Source organism: Haliotis asinina, chromosome 2 (assembly GCF_037392515.1).
Source record: "Haliotis asinina isolate JCU_RB_2024 chromosome 2, JCU_Hal_asi_v2, whole genome shotgun sequence".
NCBI classification, from domain to species: domain Eukaryota; kingdom Metazoa; phylum Mollusca; class Gastropoda; order Lepetellida; family Haliotidae; genus Haliotis; species Haliotis asinina.
Window position 1 is genome coordinate 73,187,259 of NC_090281.1, and position 21,426 is coordinate 73,208,684.

Genomic DNA, 21,426 nt, shown 5'->3' on the forward strand with positions numbered 1-21,426 from the left:
AGTCGTTCAAGACGCTAACTGATGAAGGATATTCTATCTCCATATGGACATTGTCGTATCTGTGTGAGAACTCTTCAGCATCTTCATCTTTGTGTTCATGGAAGATCTGAACCTGTGTCTTCACCTCATCGTCCGTCTGGCTATCTAGCGTCTGAAAAATACAAACAGTGAAAGATGAAGATGGAAGATGATGCACCCTGATCACCATAGCAACAATACCAGCAATGTGACAAACCAACTGATTTCTTGATTGACTGATTCTTTTAATGATTCATTCCTAAAGTGATTGATGGAAAAATTCATAAAACTATGAATACTGACATTATAGGAATGGTTACTGTCTAAAAGTTATCTCTTCTAAGCCCTGTTGCACAAAAACTAAGACAATCATAGCTCCAGGACTCTAAAGTAAGACCTATATATAAGTCACAGTGATCAGATCAGTTTGGAGTGAAATGAAGCCATGGACAAGAACACTTACTGGCATCAGGTCGATCATGCCCGTCCTCATGATCTCATTCCGTAGGTGTAATCGGAAATCCAGATCGTCCGGCGTACTCACAAGCGCGTTCACCAGCTGTATGCAGGCAAGCTAAAAGAACGGATGAGTACAGTTAGACATCGATGAAGAGTGTGACTTGTATTATGTCACATGAACAGCATTTGACGGTATGAATGTTAGTCCCATCAGTTGCTTCTTACAATTCTAAGCTGGACCCTTATTGGATTTGAATACTTACACTAACTTAAACCTAACGTTTCAAGAACAGTGTTGCTATACAAAGCCTGTGCTTTTCATTCTTTCAACACTATCAGGTCACTCTGTCGTTATGACAACGTAGGTAAGAGAGGTGTATTACTCACCTGCATGGGAAGGTTGTCCCTCATCCCCATCCCCATGATTATAGGGATGAAGCGCTCCTGACTCCGGATCTCCCCACACACTGTGATGCCCTCCAGAGCCTTCTCATGTCTGTACAACAGTCAGTTACACATCACTGAGGAGTCCTTTCATGATTATTACAAATAGACACATATTTGTAGGTATTTGATGGTATGTACTGACTATAAGGGCTACAACGATGGGACCATAACCTTAAGGGCTGTCAGGCTGCATACTGTTTGGTTTCACACCACCTTAACAGTATCTCATTTATATCATGGCATGTCAGTTATATGTCAAAGAAAAGCCTCAAATACTGCAGATCTTGAAACATTTACCTCTTACGTGATGCCCCCAAGCACTGGTATGTTGCTGACAAACCAACAATCATTATCAAGAAAAGCCTTTCACTCAAACAACTCATCAGAAGATAATGGAACACCAAAGGGGCATAACTCTGCACTGTAGCTCCTGGATTTCACCTATGCTCTGGCTGAATGAATATTGTCTCCTGAATGAATATTGCCCAATTGTGTATGTATTTCATGTCTTAGGACCCTCATTATATCATCCTTCTCGTTTGGTAGACTGACACATTTCCGTAAGTCATCCATACTACAGAAATGATCCCTAAAAGTATGAGTAGGTGAGTTTAATTTTATGCCACTTTAAGCAATACTCTAACAACGGCACAGCAACGGGACACCAGAAATGGGCATCGTTAACACACAGTTGCCATGTAAGGAATCAAACCTGGGTCTCCAGTGTGATGAGTGAACGTTTAAATCACTAGGCCACTCTACTGTCCCCTTAAAAGTATGATCTACACATACATGATAGCACACATTTAGCTTGGACAATTAAGAGCAAAAAATGCAAAATCTACCCAAATGATGAAAGAATGACGGTGGTGTACTTCCTCAAGTGACTGAGTTTTGGACAAGTTTTTTTACATGTTTAACACAGCCAACAACAGGTCATGCACTGGTCAGCTGGTCAACACAGCTCACAACTGGCCGTGTCTAACTACCTGACAAAAGTTGTGTATTATAACAAACACTCTACCTTGTTAGTAACGTGAAAGAGCACCATACACATACACAGTTCTGTCCTGTTTTTGCTACTAAGCAAACATGGTTTATGGAGTGGCTTTTTCAGTCACTAAATAGAGGATATTATATTCGTGTCCAAGTCACCATGTCATACTATGTTTATGACACGAGTGCCTAAATAGTAATATTTCCCAAGGGAGAGCAAGGGATATACTGATACTTAGGCAAGAGTGTCGTAAACATGGTATGTCATGGGCACGAATATAATATTCTGTTTAGTACCAAAGTCGTTATATTGAGGACAATAAACCCAAATCTACTTTCAAACATGTGCTGGCTACCTGCCATTGCTGCATGTAGAACGCAACATCACAGAAGAACCATGACATCATGGCAATGATGATGTCATATTACCATGACAAAGTGATATTTTTCCCTAGGGCATATTATGAAAAATATGAACACAAAAATGTTTGCCCTCGTAGGTAATAAATTCCAGCAAATCACATCAAGAAACCAGAAATGCACTTGAAACATGTCTGAAATTATATCACGTCTTCAGCGTGAGAAGTAAATGGTTGGTGCAAATTCCATTCACCAAGTCATTGTACTATTTGCTGGTGTTTTGGATTAGTGTGCATTCAAATCTCATTCTCAGCTTCCTGGGGAGTATAAAACTATTGCATGAGGTGCTAGAAGGTTTAGAGTCACATTCCCATCCACCAGGTACCCATTTACTACTGAGTGAACAGGGCATTGTTCAAATAACACCCATTACTCATTAAAATACCACATAGTAAGCAGGGCCCCGTTTCACAAAACTCTCGTAAGCCTAAGATCTCGTAACTTTTCTCGTAGCATCCGCAGCTCCTGTGTTACAGTATAGGAGGTACATTGGCTACGAGAAAACTTACGAGATCTTAGGCTACGAGAGTTTTGTGAAACGGGCCCCAGGACATGAACATGATATATGAATTAATTATATAATAACTTTTAACTCATTCTCACTGATTATATCACTGAAATAAAAATTCCAAAAGTCTTACCGCGTCACATGACTGAAATATATCTTCTGATTGGTTAACTATGTCACATGACTGAAATACGTCTGACTGGTTAACCTATCACATGATGGAAGTAAACCTACCCATTGGGTGGAACAAGACATATGGCAGCAAGGAGACGAACAGCTTCAAGCATGGTTTGTGGGTCGGATGGGTCGACTGTCCGAGAAAGGATGGTTAAAGCTTCCTCATGATTTAATATTTCCATCAAACCAAACTGAAATCAAGTACAACATGCATGGCGGTCACTGGTTAGACATAGAAAGCAGATGTGTTTGAGGGTCGGTCAAAAGCCTGCACAACACAACATAAAATATTCACACAGCTTAATAATAATAGATGTTATACTGCTTAAAGCATTGTCCTTGAGGTCTGTAAACAAGGTCTCTGGAACACAAATCAGTGGCCGATAGCATAAGCGATAATTAATATTAATCTTGGATAATGAGACATTACCCTGTCTCAGTTGACAGTGAGTGAATGAAGCTTTATGAGTAAACAAGAAACATTAATTGTAAACCAAAAGTTACTGTGTTCTGTAATCTGATTGGTTGAAAAACATGATTAAATGGTATTAGATTCCCGGAAACTGAAAGACTATTCACCGCGTATTGACACGTAAACAATTGTTTTGTTGTGTCATCGACAGTGGTGACGTCATTCAAATCATATTGTGACGTAAAGTTAGAATGACGTCACAAATGAGCAACTCCAGATGCTACCATGAGAACCAGCTGAAACGGCCAGCCGATGACACTTCACTGCTGTGTCCGTATTCGATGTAAACGAGTGCAGACACTAAAACCCCTTTGGTTTACTTTTGTGTTTACAATGTCGATAAACATCATGTGTTGGCCAATTTCCGGGTGTTATTGAGTATTTGAAGCACGGGAATATTTCATTTGAAACCTCCGGCTGACGCCGTCGATTCCAAATGCATTCCCGTGCTTCAAATACTCAATAACACCCGGAAATTGGCCAACACATGATGTTTATCTCCTAAATAAACAGTAAATAAACACAAGTGTAGGGATCAAATTCATTATTATTATTTTATGGTTTGCAGATATTTTGATTACCAATTCAGTATAGAGGTTAATATATATTAGAGTTTTGGACTATTGGAGTGCGATACCTTCATCAATTTCAGCAGAAAATTGTTTGATTCTGTTTGGTGATAAGGAAAAAAATATAACCTATTTGCTTTGATGATTGAAATGGCGGATGTTTGCAATATACATCAAGTATACAGTTAAGGTACAAAATATACTTCCACAAGAGAAGGTTTGTTTACATTGTTGAAGATGTTTGCAGTGGCCAGAGCTTTCATTCTGAAAGCTATAAAAATATAGGCCCCAGGCTCCAGGCCCCATTGCCCAAAAGGGACTTAGCATTGCAACAGTCTTCAGTCTATGTTAGAGCAAGGAGTTACTTTCGTCTTAGCGCTAAGAACGCTTTTAGCAAGTGGGTCCTATATGAACTTGCCCCAGAATCAAAACAGCAAAACAGATGTGGGATGTGTGCCCAACAGTGGTCTTTCAAATAGCTGGTTATCTAATCACTTGTGTAAATCAATATTCAAATTCAGCATAATTCGTGAGCGAGTGGGTGAGTATTGTTTTATTCTGCTTTTAGCAATACTCCAGCAATATCGCAGAAAGGGGTACCAGGTTCAGTCAATGTAACCACTTGGGAAATTGAACCCAGGTCTTCCACGTGACAGGCAAACACTTTAATCTCTAGGCCACCCCACTGCCCTGCATAATTTGTACTAGTTCTCAAATTGGAAATTTGAAATAGATGACCTCCCCTCATAACTGTGGTGTGAAGTGGAGCTACTGGTACCTAGGTACATGAGACAAGACGGTGCTGTGCGAGTTGCAAGATACGTGATGTCTTTGACAGGACCTAGGTGCTGCATATGTCATGTTAGTCTATGTACAAACATACAAGCCAGTTTCAGTACATTTGGTACTCTGTGAAAAGTTAGGCCTCAGCAGTTCAGAATGTAGACTTACTTTGCAAATAAACATGGTCAGAAACTTTTTCATGAAAATTTCAGCTTTGATCAAAGCATATCGTAATGTTTTTTCAAAGAATCAAAGTGTTAAAATCAAGTTGTGAAAGCTTCTGTAACACTGTGACTACATCTTGTATACCTGTCACTCCCACATGTTAGTCACACCACCTGCAGTAACATACCTAATTTGAACTGCAAACTTTCAAAGTATTCTAAAATCTATTAATAAGCAAAATAGTATGCATGAACATTAAACAATTCAACAGATTAAAAGAATAGAACTCTGAAGAGACGTAATCAAGGTGAATGTTAGACGTGTGCAGGCATGCAGTCTCTTACCTTGTTGTTCATATACGCCTTCAAGCATCGCACACACTCATATGTGCTTCTCCTTTCAGACTTTCTGGAAAAAATATTTGACAGAGTTAGAAATAAGAGAGAATGTTGTTTTTCTTTAGTGTGAATGTCGTTTTTCAGCAATACACCACCACCAAAACAGAATGTAAAACAAGCTTGGACAGACAAATGCATATCTTATATCAGTGCCAACAGCCTATGGAATGAAGTTATGACATGAAATCAACCAAATAACGGGTTTTGATAATCAATCCATTTTAGTCACATCTTATGACAACCTCTGGTGTCTTGGGCTAACTCTCCATCATAGTAGGGTAATTTCTTAATGAATTCAAACAGTCATCAATCCTATTCTAATACTTAAATTTATTAGATTCTGAGCCCCACTTTACAAAGCTATCATTGCACTATGACTGTAATAAGTCTATGTTTCAGTATAGGATGTACAACAGCTTTGTGAAACGAGACCATGGCAAATTTTCCTCTGCAAATGTGTCACAAGTAATGTATGTCAATCATAACTGATGTATCATTTTCTTAAACTGACTTGAGACACAAATTAAAATATAAGCTTGTCCCTGACATGCACTTAATTCTTTGAAAAGCATTCCAGTTCTATGACATTATGTCAGCTTGATACAGGAGGAAGGAAGGGATAAAGTGATGCAAGTTCCAGACATTCACCTCTTTGGGGAAACTCACAGGCATTGCTATGGTACTGACAAACCTAGAAATAGTATAGGGTTTGAACCCCTAGATGCAGGTTCCACAGCCAAGGGACACAACCAAGGAACACAGAACTGAAGCATCTTAGATGACTAGGACATGATGCCCTAATAGAAACAAGAAACTTTGCAGTCAATTCCATCACAATAAACAAGCTTACCAGAAACACCAATGACTGATCTAGAAGGACTGCATTTTGTTTCTATTTCACAAAAATAGAGTACTCCATACTGACAGTTTTAGAACCCACCAGCAACAAAGTGTCAGAATTAGTGGACAATTAATCACACACCTAGGAGAACAATTTTTACAAATCGACATCTTCTTTACTGCAATAAAAGTGATGTTTAGGTGTAGATATTAACATCGTCAAAATTATTTGAGTAAAAAAAGTCCTCCATCCATAAAAACTGTTCCTTCCTCCATATGATTTTCTGAGTGCATGCAATGAAGCAGAGATGTCAACCCTATTTTGGGTCTAAGTGTAATACTGGAGATCCAAAAGTGTAAATTGGACCTAAAAAGAGTAATACCTGTTGCTTCAACATGGTGCACACTTACATGAAAGGAATATTCTAGATAGAAATACATGTGACCATCATTATGAAGCTCAATACGTTGAAATTGTTGGTCATGTGGCACAAGTTGCAATGAGCTAAGAGTAAATGATTCCTATCAGTGTAAGGCCATATCTGAACCCCTGCACTGGTGTGTTACGAAACATTTCCCCATCGACTTAATTGATAGAGCTGTGACGATATATCGTAGTATCAATAATCGTGATACTTTATCAGACGATGAATATATCGATACATGTTTTCGCGATCGTGATATGTATCATTGACCTTAGACTTGTTAATTTTCACTAGAAATTGACGGCTATGTCAAAATTTACACTGTTTCTTGATATAAAAAGACACATTTTAAAAAGACTGTAACTAAAAATAGCATATCGAGAAATGCATCAAATCGAATCGTATAATTCCAAGATATCACGATACGTTTCATATCGTACATTTTCTATATCGTCACATCTGCATTTATTGATATTCATAAAACAAGTAAAAATGCGTAGCAGGTTATATGTAAAGTGCCTAATTCAATGGTCAAAATCTTAATAATTACACCAAAAGCGTGATGGTTGGCATCCATGATGAAGCAATCACAAAACAGATTTATTAAAGACCAATGTCTTAAAACACTTTGTTTCAATTCACCCAAACTTACGAATCACAGCAGTATGTCAAATTACGCAGAACAGCATTTAGTCCTTGTTCTCCAAAACCCTGGACCCAGCTGGAACGAAATTGTGACAATTATTAAATTATTCCTGCTACTGAAACTGAATGAAAAACAACCAGTTACTTTGGCACATTTAGCAATATTCTAGAAATATCACAGCAGGGAGACACTAAAACTGGACTCCACACATGGTAACCATGTGTAAGGAATCAAACATGGGACCACTTTAACCACTAGGCTACCTCACCTGCCCTTGAGGTAGCATTTGTTCATCATAAATTGACATAAATGTCGGAGCAATAAACCAATCCCATGAACTTTAAAAAGTAAATGAGGTGATCTCACTGGATCCATCATGATTAAACTTTGGGCAGTTAAAATGAATTAAAAAAATACATAAAATCTACAAAAAATGAAACCAGCTTGCTTTAATTCAGTGGGAACTGTATTCTTACTCTATTTCCAGAGTTTCTATCATTCATGGAATGTATTAACCTTATTATTTTCAGAATCATTATACGGATAAAGAGAATATTTCTCTCATATTTAAATATATCGCTTAAAGGCAAAACAATACAATTCTAATACCTCATATATATTTGAAACTTGACTAATAATCACTATCTGTACACCCTAACCCCTTATAGTAATATGGTAGGAATCAACTAATCTGTATATTCCCCCAGGCAAGACAATAAATAAGAGCACTGCCAGTGTCATGTTGCTAGGCAAATGCAGATTAAAATGCATTTGATGCCAACATTCAGCCTTGTCGCACATCAGGTGGGATCGTATTAGATTCAGAGAATCCTGGATGGAAACAGGATATAGTTAATGCTGTTAGTTGTTGTCTCAAGCATATCATGGGATGTATCGAATCAAAAACTGAGCTTTTACTCACAACTATTAGATATGTGAGCAAGATAGGAAACGAACAAAACAAAAAATTTTGTGAGATTCTCTCAAGCAAACGATGGTAACAGAGTTACTGACCTTGCATTACTACAGGATATGCTCACATAAGTCTTTGATAACTATCTTAGATAGGTGATCTATTTTGAGGCTAAAAGATATTAATGTTTGATCTGTCATGTACCTAACAGGGTTACTAGTGAGCGACACTCTCAGTGACTCCAACACACTGAGTCGCTTTGCTCCTTTGAGATCTGCATTCTTCAACTGAATGATGAAATCTTCTGCCCCATCTGGCTCTCCTTTCCGAGGCTGAAACAAGGAACTGGGTATGATAATAAAGTCAGTGTGCATGATATAATGAACAGATCTGTCATCCGAAATGTCCCGTTGCTTCTGTGCACCCCTCTGTGCCAACTGGCAACTATTATGGCAATAATGATAGTTTGTTAAATAGTTTTTTTTCTGGGATGCATGACAATTTCTAATAGAAGAATACGCATTTGGTATAGGTTTTTCAGGAACATCTTGCCTCATAAACTTTATTAACTAACTTTCTAAACTGATATATTTAGCAACTGGTGGGGGCACTCTCCAGTCAAACAGACTGTACATGCAAGGCACTTCCAGAAGACAATTAGACAGTCCCTCCTGGATTCTGTGACAAATTTTTAAGAATTCTGTGGCAAATTTTAACAAATTCTGCACCCCATTTTTCAATATCCTGCAAAACATTCTGCGGTTAAAACATTTAGAAAAAACAACAAAACATTATACAGACCTTCATAGTTAAATTCTCAAACAGATATATAAATTTAAGTCGACAGTACACATCACATCTCAAGTAAGCTTGATGACAAGGCACCGACAGTTTTTTCTGTGTTTGAGAATTAAACTCTAGCTGAAAATTATTTCTCTCCTCTCAATCATAACTTTGATGCAGATGAGCAACCTCCGGTTTCATGCAAATAACAATTTAATATTTAAACGAAATCCGAAATAATTTCCATTTTCAAAATGATCAATTTTGAGAACATAATTGCAGTGTCAAATTCATCTAATTTTATTTGAAACATGCTTAAACTTGCTTTATTAATAAAGTATCTTTAATCGTAATTATTTTGAAAACGTTGTCAGAATAAATAAGTCAGTTCGTTTTATGTGTAACCGATCCTACTTCTGACATTAACTTTAATGTTCGTTTTGGCTGTCAGTCAGTTTTCACTCAGTTTTTAAAATAAGCAAATTCTGCACAAAAATACATTTTACGCAGACCAGACGTTTTTCTGCTTGGGAAGGTAAGTTCCGCAATTTTTTCAGCAACCGCGGAATCACAGAGTCCAGGAGGGGCTGATTAGACAGTGAAGCTTGTATCATGTGTCAAAGTGAATTTATAAGAAAATTCCATCACACCTCAAGACAAATGGCAAAAAAAAAAAATTCAAAATAGACACCACTGTGGTGATGTCCTACATCAGATCCGCACTGAGTGCCTTTCTAGAGACCCAATCCCATTCATACAAACTTTCAGCACCATGGTCCTTACAGTTTAAAGGACCAGATGGCAGGACAAATGGTCAGCCCATACCACCAGCTGAACTCAAGTTCTTTCCAAGCCTGTGGGAACCCTTGAAAAATCAACAGGAATAGTGAAAAATGATAAATACTGAAGCTCTTCACAAATAAGAAGACTTTCAGTAGACCCAATACTCAGTGAGTGAGTTTGCCTTAGCGCCCTTGTTGATAATTAACATTTGTCTTTGGTGTTCTGAATCTGACTCCGGCTGTTAGTTGGTACCTTAGCCTTGCCCTTGTAATGCATTATTAGCATAGACCTCTTGAAGTTCTCATCACGGGATCGTAATGGAGCCTTCTTCTCTTCAGTCAGGTTCATGTCATCCTGTAACAAAAGAGGTCAAGGTCAGAATGTGTGAAGGTGAAGGTCAGAAAAATGCTCATTATGTCAGTGCAATGATGCAGTATGATAAATGGTAACAATGACCAATAAAATGACATTGTGGGATACCTTCTCATCTTAAATTGAGACAACTACACAATGCCATTTGGGGGAAAAAGGTCAAATGTAATATATGTTATATTTGGGATTACACTTTTTCAGCTAAGTACAAATTCTGGTACTTTTTTGAGTTGAGTCACATCTGGGATTCGAACCCATACCCTGAGAGTCAGGAATGTAATCTCCAACACACAAAGTCGAAAATGAAAGTCGGACAACTGGTAGTCTTGGTCTAGGTCAAGGTCGACTTCCATTATTCTTTTGATAACTATCTGACTCATCCTGCTCTGGCGATGAGGGGAATTACAATGGTTGGGATAAGCAGGCTCTGTAACTTTGATGGCAACATACCCATGAAGATATGTATTAGAATTGATCTTCAGTAACACATGCTTGTTTTAAGCATGGGCAACCAACAGGATTGGGTAGTCAGGTTTACTGACTTGGTTGACAAATGTCACAGTATTCCATTTGTGTCGACTGATGCTCACGCTGTTGATCACCAGATTGTGTGGTCCACACTCAAACATTTATGCCAACATATGGCTGGAATATTGCTGAGTGCAGCATAAAAGTAAAACTTACAAAACATGGCATCTTATTCTGTAGGCATTATTTATGCTCATGTGAGCCTATGAATAATCAACTCTAGTTCAGACAAACAAGCCATTCATATCATGTCTGATAATGCAACCTCACATTGTAGGAAGACACAATAAACTCAAAGAAGGTTACAAACACCTGACTCTCTATTCCCACGACAGCTGAACTACAGTAATACCTTTAGCTTAGTGCACATTGGGGCAGTGGGGTAGCTTAGTGGTTAAAGAATTCGCTCGCCACGCCGAAGACCCGGGGTCGTTTCCCCACAAGCGTACAATGTGTGAGGCCCATTTTCTGGTGTCCCTTGCTGTGATAGCGCTGGAATACTGCTAAGAGCCACGTGAAACCAAACTCATTCACTCACTCACTCACTTAGTGCACTCTAAGCGGAAATATTACAGAAAAAGTTTCTTTTAGTGATTTCCAACAGACTTGTTCATGTTTGATTTCGTTTTAAAATAAGTGACAGCTTTAAAAACAAATCTGACATGAATACAACATGAACACATATTGTGGCCAAACAATTTTACATTTTGTTTGAAAATCTAATCAATGTAACTGAATGACAGTTCCAATTTGTAGGTCATGTCAACAAACTAAATTCACAATTCCATAAAAAGTGAAATGCAAGACAATAATGAACTGTAATATTTCTTACTTAGACATTGACACTAGATAACATTTACATTTAAAATAATGAAACCCTCTCGAGTTTATAATGTATGCCTCACTGACATAAGCCAGTATTAACCATATTTACACATTAAAAGAAATTCATCCAAAAGCACCTTAAAAAAGATGGTTCTTTAAATATCCCTATGCAACTTCCATTGCAGACTTTACCGAAAAAGGATCAACTCAGTGCAATTATGTTTGAACTTCTCAAATATGCAGCACTTGAAAATATTTGCCCTGTTGTGACATTATGGTGATAATTACTTAAGCTAAGGTTCAAATAATCAAATATTTCTCCTCAAATATTCTTTTCAAGGGCAAACTTTCTCTCAAAAATGGAGCCATTATATCAGGAGATATAATCCACTGATACCTCTTAATATTTAATCGGTAAAATAAAATGCAAGTTACTAACAGCAGCCACTACTGATGGCCATCTATCACACACATGGCAAAAATGTAACGTTTTTGTAAAAATGTGAAATAGTGCATGAGTGTGACGGTGACATCAACACCAGTCAATAGTTGACATTTACTCTTTTTACTATTAGTCATGAGCAATGATCTACTCAACTGAAATATGATGACATGTGTGAGTCAAGTCATTTACCTTGACTACTCAATCCTGTCAATTGCCTCCTATGACAAGACTTACAGCAGACCAATTCTAACCTAGATGTTCACGGGTACAAGTCTGCCCATACTGAAACTGGGTGAGCACAGTAGTACACTATGATAGTAACAATATGAATCCAAACAATTTGTGAGCAATACAATTTGGAGCTGTGACAATACTTTATTTCATAAGTTCATATTCACTCACGTTTTCCAGGTAAATCTTAACCCTAAATGTTTTGTTGCTTGGGGATAAACATATGAGATTCTGCTATTCGAAGCAATCAGAAAATTCAAGAATATCCTCATAAACAGATTCTTGCACAGTTTCTGTTATTATTCACCTGTCTGTGCATCATTATGACTTGTATTGATAAAACATATTTATTACAATACAGGAGTTTACTACGCAGTATGGTGAGCATTGTGTTGGTGTACAACACTTTACTGCCATACAATTACAATACACACAGTTCTTTGAGAGTTAATCCACCCACTCTGCTCCTCAGAGCCTTCAGATTCAATACCTGATTTCCAATGGGAAATCCATGCTATAACACTTAATCTAATTTGTATCTGCACAGCATCAACAGCAAAAAACAAGGACAACTCTATCAAAACAGTTGAAAAGCACTAGTCGGTATGTAGGTAGTGTATAGATGCTGCTGCTGATTGGATTCAAGGTACCATCAGCAAGGTTATACACCTCCAGTCAACATACACTTATTATTCAGCTTGGAAAGAGGTGTCTTCCCTATGGGTGTAACTGTTCACTTTTCTCGATTCATCATTGATTTAATTCTTTGTTTTCAGTTTAATGCCATATTCAGCAATATTCCAGCTATATGGCGGGGGGGAGTATGTAAATAATCTTCACTAGTCTTTACCTGACAATCCAATGATCAACAGCATGAGTATCAATCTACACAACTTGGATACAATGATACGTGACAACCAAGTCAGTCAGCTTTCAGCAATATTTCATCAATGACTAATGACAGTATGACTGCAATAATTATCATTAAATAACCTGTAACATATTTTTGGCAAGCTATGAAAGATGAACAGTAGTAATAAGAAAAAAATCATGTGTTCAGTAACCTTGGACACATTTAACCATGGTATAAATAAATGATCAGTTGTTAAGTTTGTTTTGAAAGGTACATAATCAGCATCTTTGCAGAAAAGTATTTAATACTCACAATCTAACAAAAACAAAGATGAAATCAACATAAATTAATACAAAATGGGGACAGAAAGCTGTCAAGATATAATATAAGAAAACCTGACAAAAAAACCTGCTAAATCAGCACTTTCAATCTATTTTAAGACACATGTCAACATGTTGGGTCACGTAAGTGATTAAACCTGCACCTTTGACCTGCTAATCCTACTACTAGGGGCAGGGGTATTATAGTCCTCTAACATGAGCCCCAGCATCCAATACGTTTTGATCTACATGGCCCTAAATACTGTAATGAACACAACAGAATAACTCCCTGGAAGTTGCAACATAACATTACTGAACACGCGATTCTTTAATCACCATCTAATCCCAGAAAGTTATCATGTAAAATTACCATCAACTGCTTCAGATCATTAGGCAACAAAACAATTTATTTAGTCGAGGACCAAATATAGCTACAGGTCCCTATATAATCATGTGTGTGAATGTTTAAGCCAGAATGAACATCCAAAGTCCAGCCATACAATGTTGTTCTGCAGATTTTCAAGTCTCAGCCTGACAAACCAGTGGATGATATCCTGAGCAACATGCCTTTGATGCAGCCAGGGTAAAACAGGGTCTCCTAGACATGAAATATTGTATCCTTATTCATGAAATTTAAGAATGGGGCGAGTGAGTGAAATTATTAATAAACCGCATTTGGCACTATTCCTGCAATATCATGGCAGGGAACACCAGAAATGGGCGTCACACATTCTACCCATGTGGGAAACTGGACCCGGATTTCACTGTGACGAACAAACGCTTTAATCATTAGACAATCCCATTTCTCCTCAAGGAATGGAATCTGCTTAAGCTGACATTTATTCTGATAAGAAATACAACTGATTTTGGGACAATCCATATCATGCTTTCCTAACCCAGTTGTTATATTTCAATTCAAAGGAGGAAGTAACTTTCTGAAGTAAGGTAAAGGCACCATACAAATTCAATGGTCCATTGGCTGTTGGAAGTTGTCACCTCCGAACATTCATTTGAAAGCTAAGTGCTCCAAAATTCATAAGAGTGTCCAGCACTCACAAATCAAACCCATCTCGGTAATTCCCAGAAATGATGACCATTCATTTGTCACCTAACACAGATGTAGGTTACTGATGTCAGAGTGGCTTATAGACCATACACTGTGGCCTATATCAAATCCTACTGGGAAACCATCCTCAGCAGGAACAACGAATCAGGTAGTTCGCACGGCTCTGGGCCCTGTTTCACAAAGCTTTCATAACTTTTCTGGTAGCATTCTTACTCCTTATGTTACAGCACAGAAGGTAGAATACTACAAGAGAATTTTTGAAATGGCATCCTGTTACACTGAGGGTGGATTGATCATGACTGCAATAAACACTGACAGTCACAAACAGACAATTATATCTACTTAATGGCATTCAATACGATAAACTGATGCTTAGTCTCTGACTACAAACATTTTTGATAGAAATTAACACTTTCTTTTGAGATGAAATGGAGCTCCATTGAAAAGGAAGATTCAAAACCTGAGGAAATCTAAAACTGGCTTAATTTGGGCATTTAGTTTTCTAGAAAGGACTGGGTTGATGGGAAGATAATATGGTAGATGGACAGTGTGAGCATGTATGGTTTTATGACTCTTAAAGCAATATTCCTTCAAGATCATGATGGTGGACACCAGAAATAGGAATCACCCTTTGTACCCATGTGGGGAATTGAACCCACATCTTCAGTGTGACAAACAATGCTTTAATCACAAGGCTACCACCCCACCCCCATTATCCCAATGTCGTCAGTTTTGCCTTTCAAGGACCTTTGACACCATGTGACCTCACTGACCTGCTCGCCTGTCATCAGGGAAAAGCCTGAGATAGTCAGTAATGACCTGAGATGAGGACAGTCTCCATGTTTACATTGGGTGAACTTCACCTGGAGGCAAGCTGATGATGAGATAGATCTGTGTCACATTCCAGCCCACAGGTGTGGCAGGTAGATTGTCTATGTAGATAGTTCAACATCAGTATGTATATATATAGATGGTGTGGACACAGGATGGCCTGTATGCACATCCTAGCCCAGCCTCTGTTCATACATGTACCACCTTCACACTCATCCATGACTTGAATAAAGATCTGGACCAGTAATAAATGATGACCCCCCACTGGGATCAAACACTCAGGTTCACCTAATAAACAACAACCTAATAAACAACAAAAGTTGCACAAGCTTGCATTTTCAAAAATTTTATCAGATCTGTACATCACTCGTAATGCTGAGCATCAAATTATCAATATCATACAAAGTGTACGCCAGCCATTAAATAGAAACATAAGGGATGAATTCCATATATGAGTTGTTTGTATACAATGCTGAAGACATGTAACCGAAACAAACCGGCCTATGCAGCACCTGTGTATGTGTAAAATGTTCCCTGTAATATACATGTTCAGAGTAAAGTTTATGTGCAGTGTTTACAGTAATGCTTTTACATCACAAGGAGTAGGTGTTTGGCTACTACAGGCTTGATTTCCAGCAATGTGCACCCACACACGTTATACCCACATGACATGTACCTTAGACTTTCACTGCTAAACCTAGAAGCATGCATTTGTTTGAAAATTATATACACCATGCAATTTTAATAGGAGATACTACAAGTACTACATAATTTAGTGATTTTAAGTTAAATTAAAGTCTAATCAGCACTCATTTGACTGATTTCATAAACTCAGTGTAGATGTTCACCACTCTCTCTCTCTCCCTCTCACACACACACACACACACTAAAACTACCCAGATAAAAATTTAAACTGAGTCGTTTCGTTTTTCATGCCGACACCATCACACTCAAAATGACCGGCAGTATAATATCAATGGCAACAAAAAACATGAATAATTTTGCAATGGGAATGATCATATACACTAGGAGATACAGAAATCTGATATGCTTTGTGTTAATGTTCTGTTCACGACAAGTTCATTTGACACGACATCCTGTTGACCGATACTTAGACCTTGCAAAGAAGGCTAGTGGATAAAGCGTCAACTCTTCAACCCAAAGACATGGGTTTGATTCCCCAATGTATACAAAATGCAAAAAATGACTTTGCTGTCCATGCCATGATATTGTTGGATTATTGTGACTTAAAACCATACTCACTTACAGACCTCTTCATTGATCTATCAAAAATGAGTGATAAATCTCCTCTTAAATCAAATTTGCCCATGATTCATAATGGTAGCACAAACTGGGCAAGGAAAGACAACTCTTTGCTATAACTTGAACAAACATGGCTGACTTTTAAGGAATTAATATAAATCTGGATTTAATCTACCAGTCAACAATCAGGTGGCCTTGAAATAAATACTCATCGCAATGACCAGAAACCTTTTGGTACCAACAGAAAGCTTCATCAACACAATAAAACCTAAACTACGCCTGAATAAAATTTCATAATGAATGTCCCATTCCTGTCAGTACCCTTCCCTAAAAGCCCCTCCCCTTTTCAGCTTGTAACAAACATAATACAGCCACTGCTATCTCCTCATCAACAAGTTTATATATACGAGAGATCACATGGCGATAGGCATTCCAACCCGTTAACATACAAATCAGGTAACATCCGCTATAAACAACCTCCACTGTGTTATTGTGTTGCGTCGCATGTAATGGCTCATATGTCATTGTAATGCATGGTATCGTTTTCCTCCCTAAAGGAATCAGGTCAGCTCATTTAACACACTAGGTGTAGGCAGGTTGCCTACAGACATCTGGGCCAGTCTGTTCTGATAGAACTGGGGTGCATACATTTGTATTGCTGTGTGGTTACCGGGGCGAGTGAGGAAGTGTTCACTTACAAGAGGAAGTATATGGCCTCCTTATGACAATGTATTGCAAGTCAATTGTTTGACACAGCCCAGCGTAACATAGGCATACAACTCGCACACTGTGAATCATAACAGGTGACACTGAATACATGTACACTATAAGTCTAACAGTCACATTGACCTTGTCTATAATTGTAAAGATACTGTATCACCAGTCAATAGTATGTACCATTCATTACAAGTCTACAAGCCCCATTAAGCATGTTTAATATGTCTGTAGGCTAATAGTATCCCTAGTCTTTCAGTTTCTTCAACTAGCATGACCAAGGTCATCATAGGGGATTAAAGGATTGAGATAATAGAGGGAAGAGGGAAGTGTGATTGGAGACAAGGGCCCTTTGCACAAAGTAATCTTAGAGCTGCAGATGGTCGAAACTCCCAGGGGCAGATCCAAAAAAAATCATTAATGTGGTCTTAAGTCATTTTCAAAAGAAGGGTTTTGAAACAACAACACACATACACACACACTCCGCTGATTAACAGCATGAGCACTGTATACAAGAAATTTACAACTGTGGAAAACAACTTACAAACTGCACTCAGTGATGTTTCAATATAGACTGTGATACCACAATGCTCCAGTGAATTTATTATGTGACTATACATATTAAGTTGTGGTTTGATTTGCTTGCATATTTATTGCTTAACTTGGGACGTTATTCCAGCTATTTGGCAGAGGTTTAAATAATCCAGTCTCAACCAAAAAAGTCATGTGATCAACATCATGAGCATTAGTCTACGCAATTGGGAACCAATGACATTCGTCGACCAAGTCAGCGAGTCCGACCACCCAATCTTGTAAGAGACCTCTTATGTTAAGCATGGGTTACTAAAGATCAGTTCTAACCTGGATTCAGGAAAATTATACATGGCAATGAATTCCAATAAAACCTTGAAAATATATCTGGATTTGGCTTTGTATCCTATATGATAAGAACAGAATTCATGATATAAAATTGGTTAACTGAGGCCCTGGTGTAATGTTAGAGTAATACTTTTCCTACTGTCCTGACAACACAGGTTCTGCTACACAGTTTTGAACAGCCTATTCTAGACTTCTTCAAAGTTTACCTCTTCCCTCTTCAAGTTCAGTAATTAATTCAAGGAGCAGCTTTTATTTACAGTCTGTGATTCTAAAACAAGAGCTACTTTCTCTTGGTGTGAAAGACACTGACACCTGACACAGACAGATATCACAGACTACAACACAAGGAGACCAGAGTGTGTCACCCACAGTTAGCTACAGAAAACATCTGGTATCACACCAAGTCCAAACTCTCTATAAAAGTTAAACCCATGTTTATACATAAAGCCTGATTTATACTTTGAGAATGCCCCATTGTGTGGTCAGAGTTTTGCCCTACAGTTTGTGTCCTAAACTATGGTTAGATGAAAATAGTGGCATAGTGTAAAGTATCTACAGGATACATAGAATCTTCCCATCCCATCATTCCATTACAGGCCAAGGGGTGGTCTTGATTAAAGCGTTCACTCAGCACAACCAAGATCCAGGTTTCATTCCCTAAATACATGCAATGTGTGAAGTCCATTCTTCGTGTTTCCCACTGTAATATTGCTGGAATATTGCTAAAAGCGGCATAAAAAGTAAATGCACACTCACTCACTAATTCACTCCAAATTCCATTCTACAATTCCAATCCAAACTCCAGTCCAAATTCCATTCCATATAGTCTACACTTTGCCCAACACAGTTCATGTACATATTTAAAAAAAGAAAGAAAGAAAGAAAACAAAAGGATGTCAAAATCACACCTGACCAGAAAATTGTATTGTTCATGCTCCACATCTGATGGTACTATTCTGAATAAATGATCTTTGATTAACAGTGATATTTTTCATTAATTAACACTGAAATTCCCATCATACGCATCAGCATGTACAACATTTGGCAAAATTCTTTGCAATCAAGTCTTGAGTCACATGTTACCAACACAGGATTCCATAGTTATTTCTTGGATCCCAAAACATTAGGACTGAGGTCAAGCTCCAGGTCAATCCATGTGATGTGGCTTCCTCTACTGAGAAATGGACTGAGGTGTAGTCTCTACTTGATCAAGGATGAAGACAAACTGAAGTTGTTTACAGAAGTCCTGGGGCAGTCACACTGGACTGGGAGCTTCATCTTGTCTCAGCATCCATCTTGTAATTATCAGCTACAGATGGTATTTGTGGTGGAATGCCACAGTTTGTTGACTGACAACACTTGGGTTATGTTCTGTGGGTCTAAGACTCACCTGATGGTAAGCTGGACCATTGTATGTACTTTTGTACCATGCAGTACTTTTGTGTCATAAGTTCTCTTCCTTTCTGTAGGTGAATCACAACCCTTTCATAATTTCAAAGAACAAAGATGAGATATTGTAGGGCAGAAGAAGTACACAAGCATTGGGGGCAAAATGCAGAATCTGGTATTCATTCCCAACCAGTAAGTGAGTGAGTGAGTTTAGGTTTACATCACACTCAGCAATATTCCTGCTCAATAGCAGCCGTCTGTAAATAATTGCGTCTGGACTGGAAAATCCAGTGATCAACAATATACAGCTAGAATACCGTTGTATACAAACAACAAACAACAAACATCAAACAGACAGACAGACATACTCAAGCAACCATTTTTTGACTGGATATTACTATTAGGTGCAATACTGATAAAATTTCAAGAAACATCCACTTCCTGCTATTATCTGAGTTACTGTCATTCATTTGAGCAGCATGTCATAGAGGGGTGGCTGTTCAAGAATGGACATGGACTTGAAAAGAGTTTTAGCTTTATGATGATAATACTCTGAAACATCATCAAAATGTTCAAAATGTTCCTCATCACAATATGGCTGAAATACACACTCACTCACTCAGTCAGTCAAAATGCTAACAGTCAATAGGTCACTTTTAACATAATTTTGTGAAATTGAAACAAAAGTCCATTTCTCTCCTTGATTTATATCTAAAAATAATAAGAGATGTCAAAAATCTTTTTCCGTCAGCGTGCTTGCTGGGTTATTTGTTGGGTGATATTGTACTGAGCAACTAGTGTCCTATGTCTCTGTTAATTTATGGGCGTTACAATCCCGTTATCGCTGAGATCACTTTGAACACAAGTAGTCTGGTAGGTCACATACAGAAATGCGTAGCCTGATCTACAGGTGATCTCTATGAACTTTCAGCCGGAGGGAATGTCTTACGATAACACTCTTACTTTCTTGCATTCATACCTTACTTAATCTCACAAGGAGAGCTTATCTCAAGAAACATTTGCCCTCTTATCAATAAGGTCTATAATAAAATATGTTTAGGCTAAGCATCAAGAGTTTCACCTCAACTCAAAAACATACGGGTCCCTGGGACCTGTTATTATTAGTTTAAAGGGTCCTTACAAGCAAAGTGAGGGTCCAGAGAAGCAGTGGTGTTGAGAACTTTATGTTTTGATAATTTCTTTTGAGGATGGAATGAATCATTGATCATGTGGACTAATGGGTGACAGGATGCATGTAACTGCTCTGAAAAAACAACAACCAAACACAAAGTCATGAATGTGTTGTTGGTACAGTGAATAATATTGTTCATCCTTCTGAATTTTCTTCTGTGTTCATTCTCTACATTTGTGAACACATTTGCATTCATGTAAAACCCTTGTACATGGTGATGTTACAGCACATTTATTAGTTCTTGGGCGGTGGGGTAGCCTAGTTGAAAAAGTGTTCCCTCGTAACACCAAGGGCCCATGTTCGATTCCCCAGACAGGTACAATGTGTGAAGGGGACAAGACGTGATAATGCTTAAATACTGCTCAAAAAAAGCGTAAAATTAAACTCACTAACTCCACTAGTTTTTGATTATTTCAACTGAGACACTTCAAGTTCTGTAATAATAATCCGTACGACTGTGATGAATATCAGATGAAACAGGTTCAAGTGAGGAATATATCTTATTATGTCCCGTGTTTCATTAATCACATGAAGCAGCAACAAGGTGAAAGATAAATAACACTGGACAGATGCACTGTCATTTTGGTGACTGGTATAAATGCTACATAACCCATAACTTCGCACTCACTTCAACATCAGAGGGGTCAAGTGACATTAAGCCTGTCAAAATAATGTGTCTGGCTTCATAAGTCTGGAACTAAAAAATTATTAGTACT

The 21,426-nt window shown here is 37.9% G+C and overlaps 1 protein-coding gene across 5 annotated transcripts in view; it reads right to left on the reverse strand.

Moving 5' to 3' along the window:
- The window catches only part of LOC137274275 (protein diaphanous homolog 2-like), an 83,187-nt gene that overhangs the window by 16,149 nt on the left and 45,612 nt on the right, over positions 1-21,426 (reverse strand). For 3 of the 5 annotated variants that reach the window (XM_067807388.1, XM_067807393.1, XM_067807391.1), the window contains exons 3-10: positions 10,055-10,156; positions 8,441-8,568; positions 7,330-7,398; positions 5,359-5,422; positions 3,083-3,216; positions 865-973; positions 482-592; positions 33-151 (exon numbers count right to left, since the gene is read on the reverse strand). In XM_067807388.1, the coding sequence (XP_067663489.1) occupies positions 33-151; positions 482-592; positions 865-973; positions 3,083-3,216; positions 5,359-5,422; positions 7,330-7,398; positions 8,441-8,568; positions 10,055-10,156 (836 nt within the window). Of the gene's footprint in view, positions 1-19; positions 152-481; positions 593-864; positions 974-3,082; positions 3,217-5,358; positions 5,423-7,329; positions 7,399-8,440; positions 8,569-10,054; positions 10,157-21,426 lie in introns of all 5 variants that reach the window. The other 2 variants (XM_067807390.1, XM_067807392.1) reach the window with 1 other exon arrangement.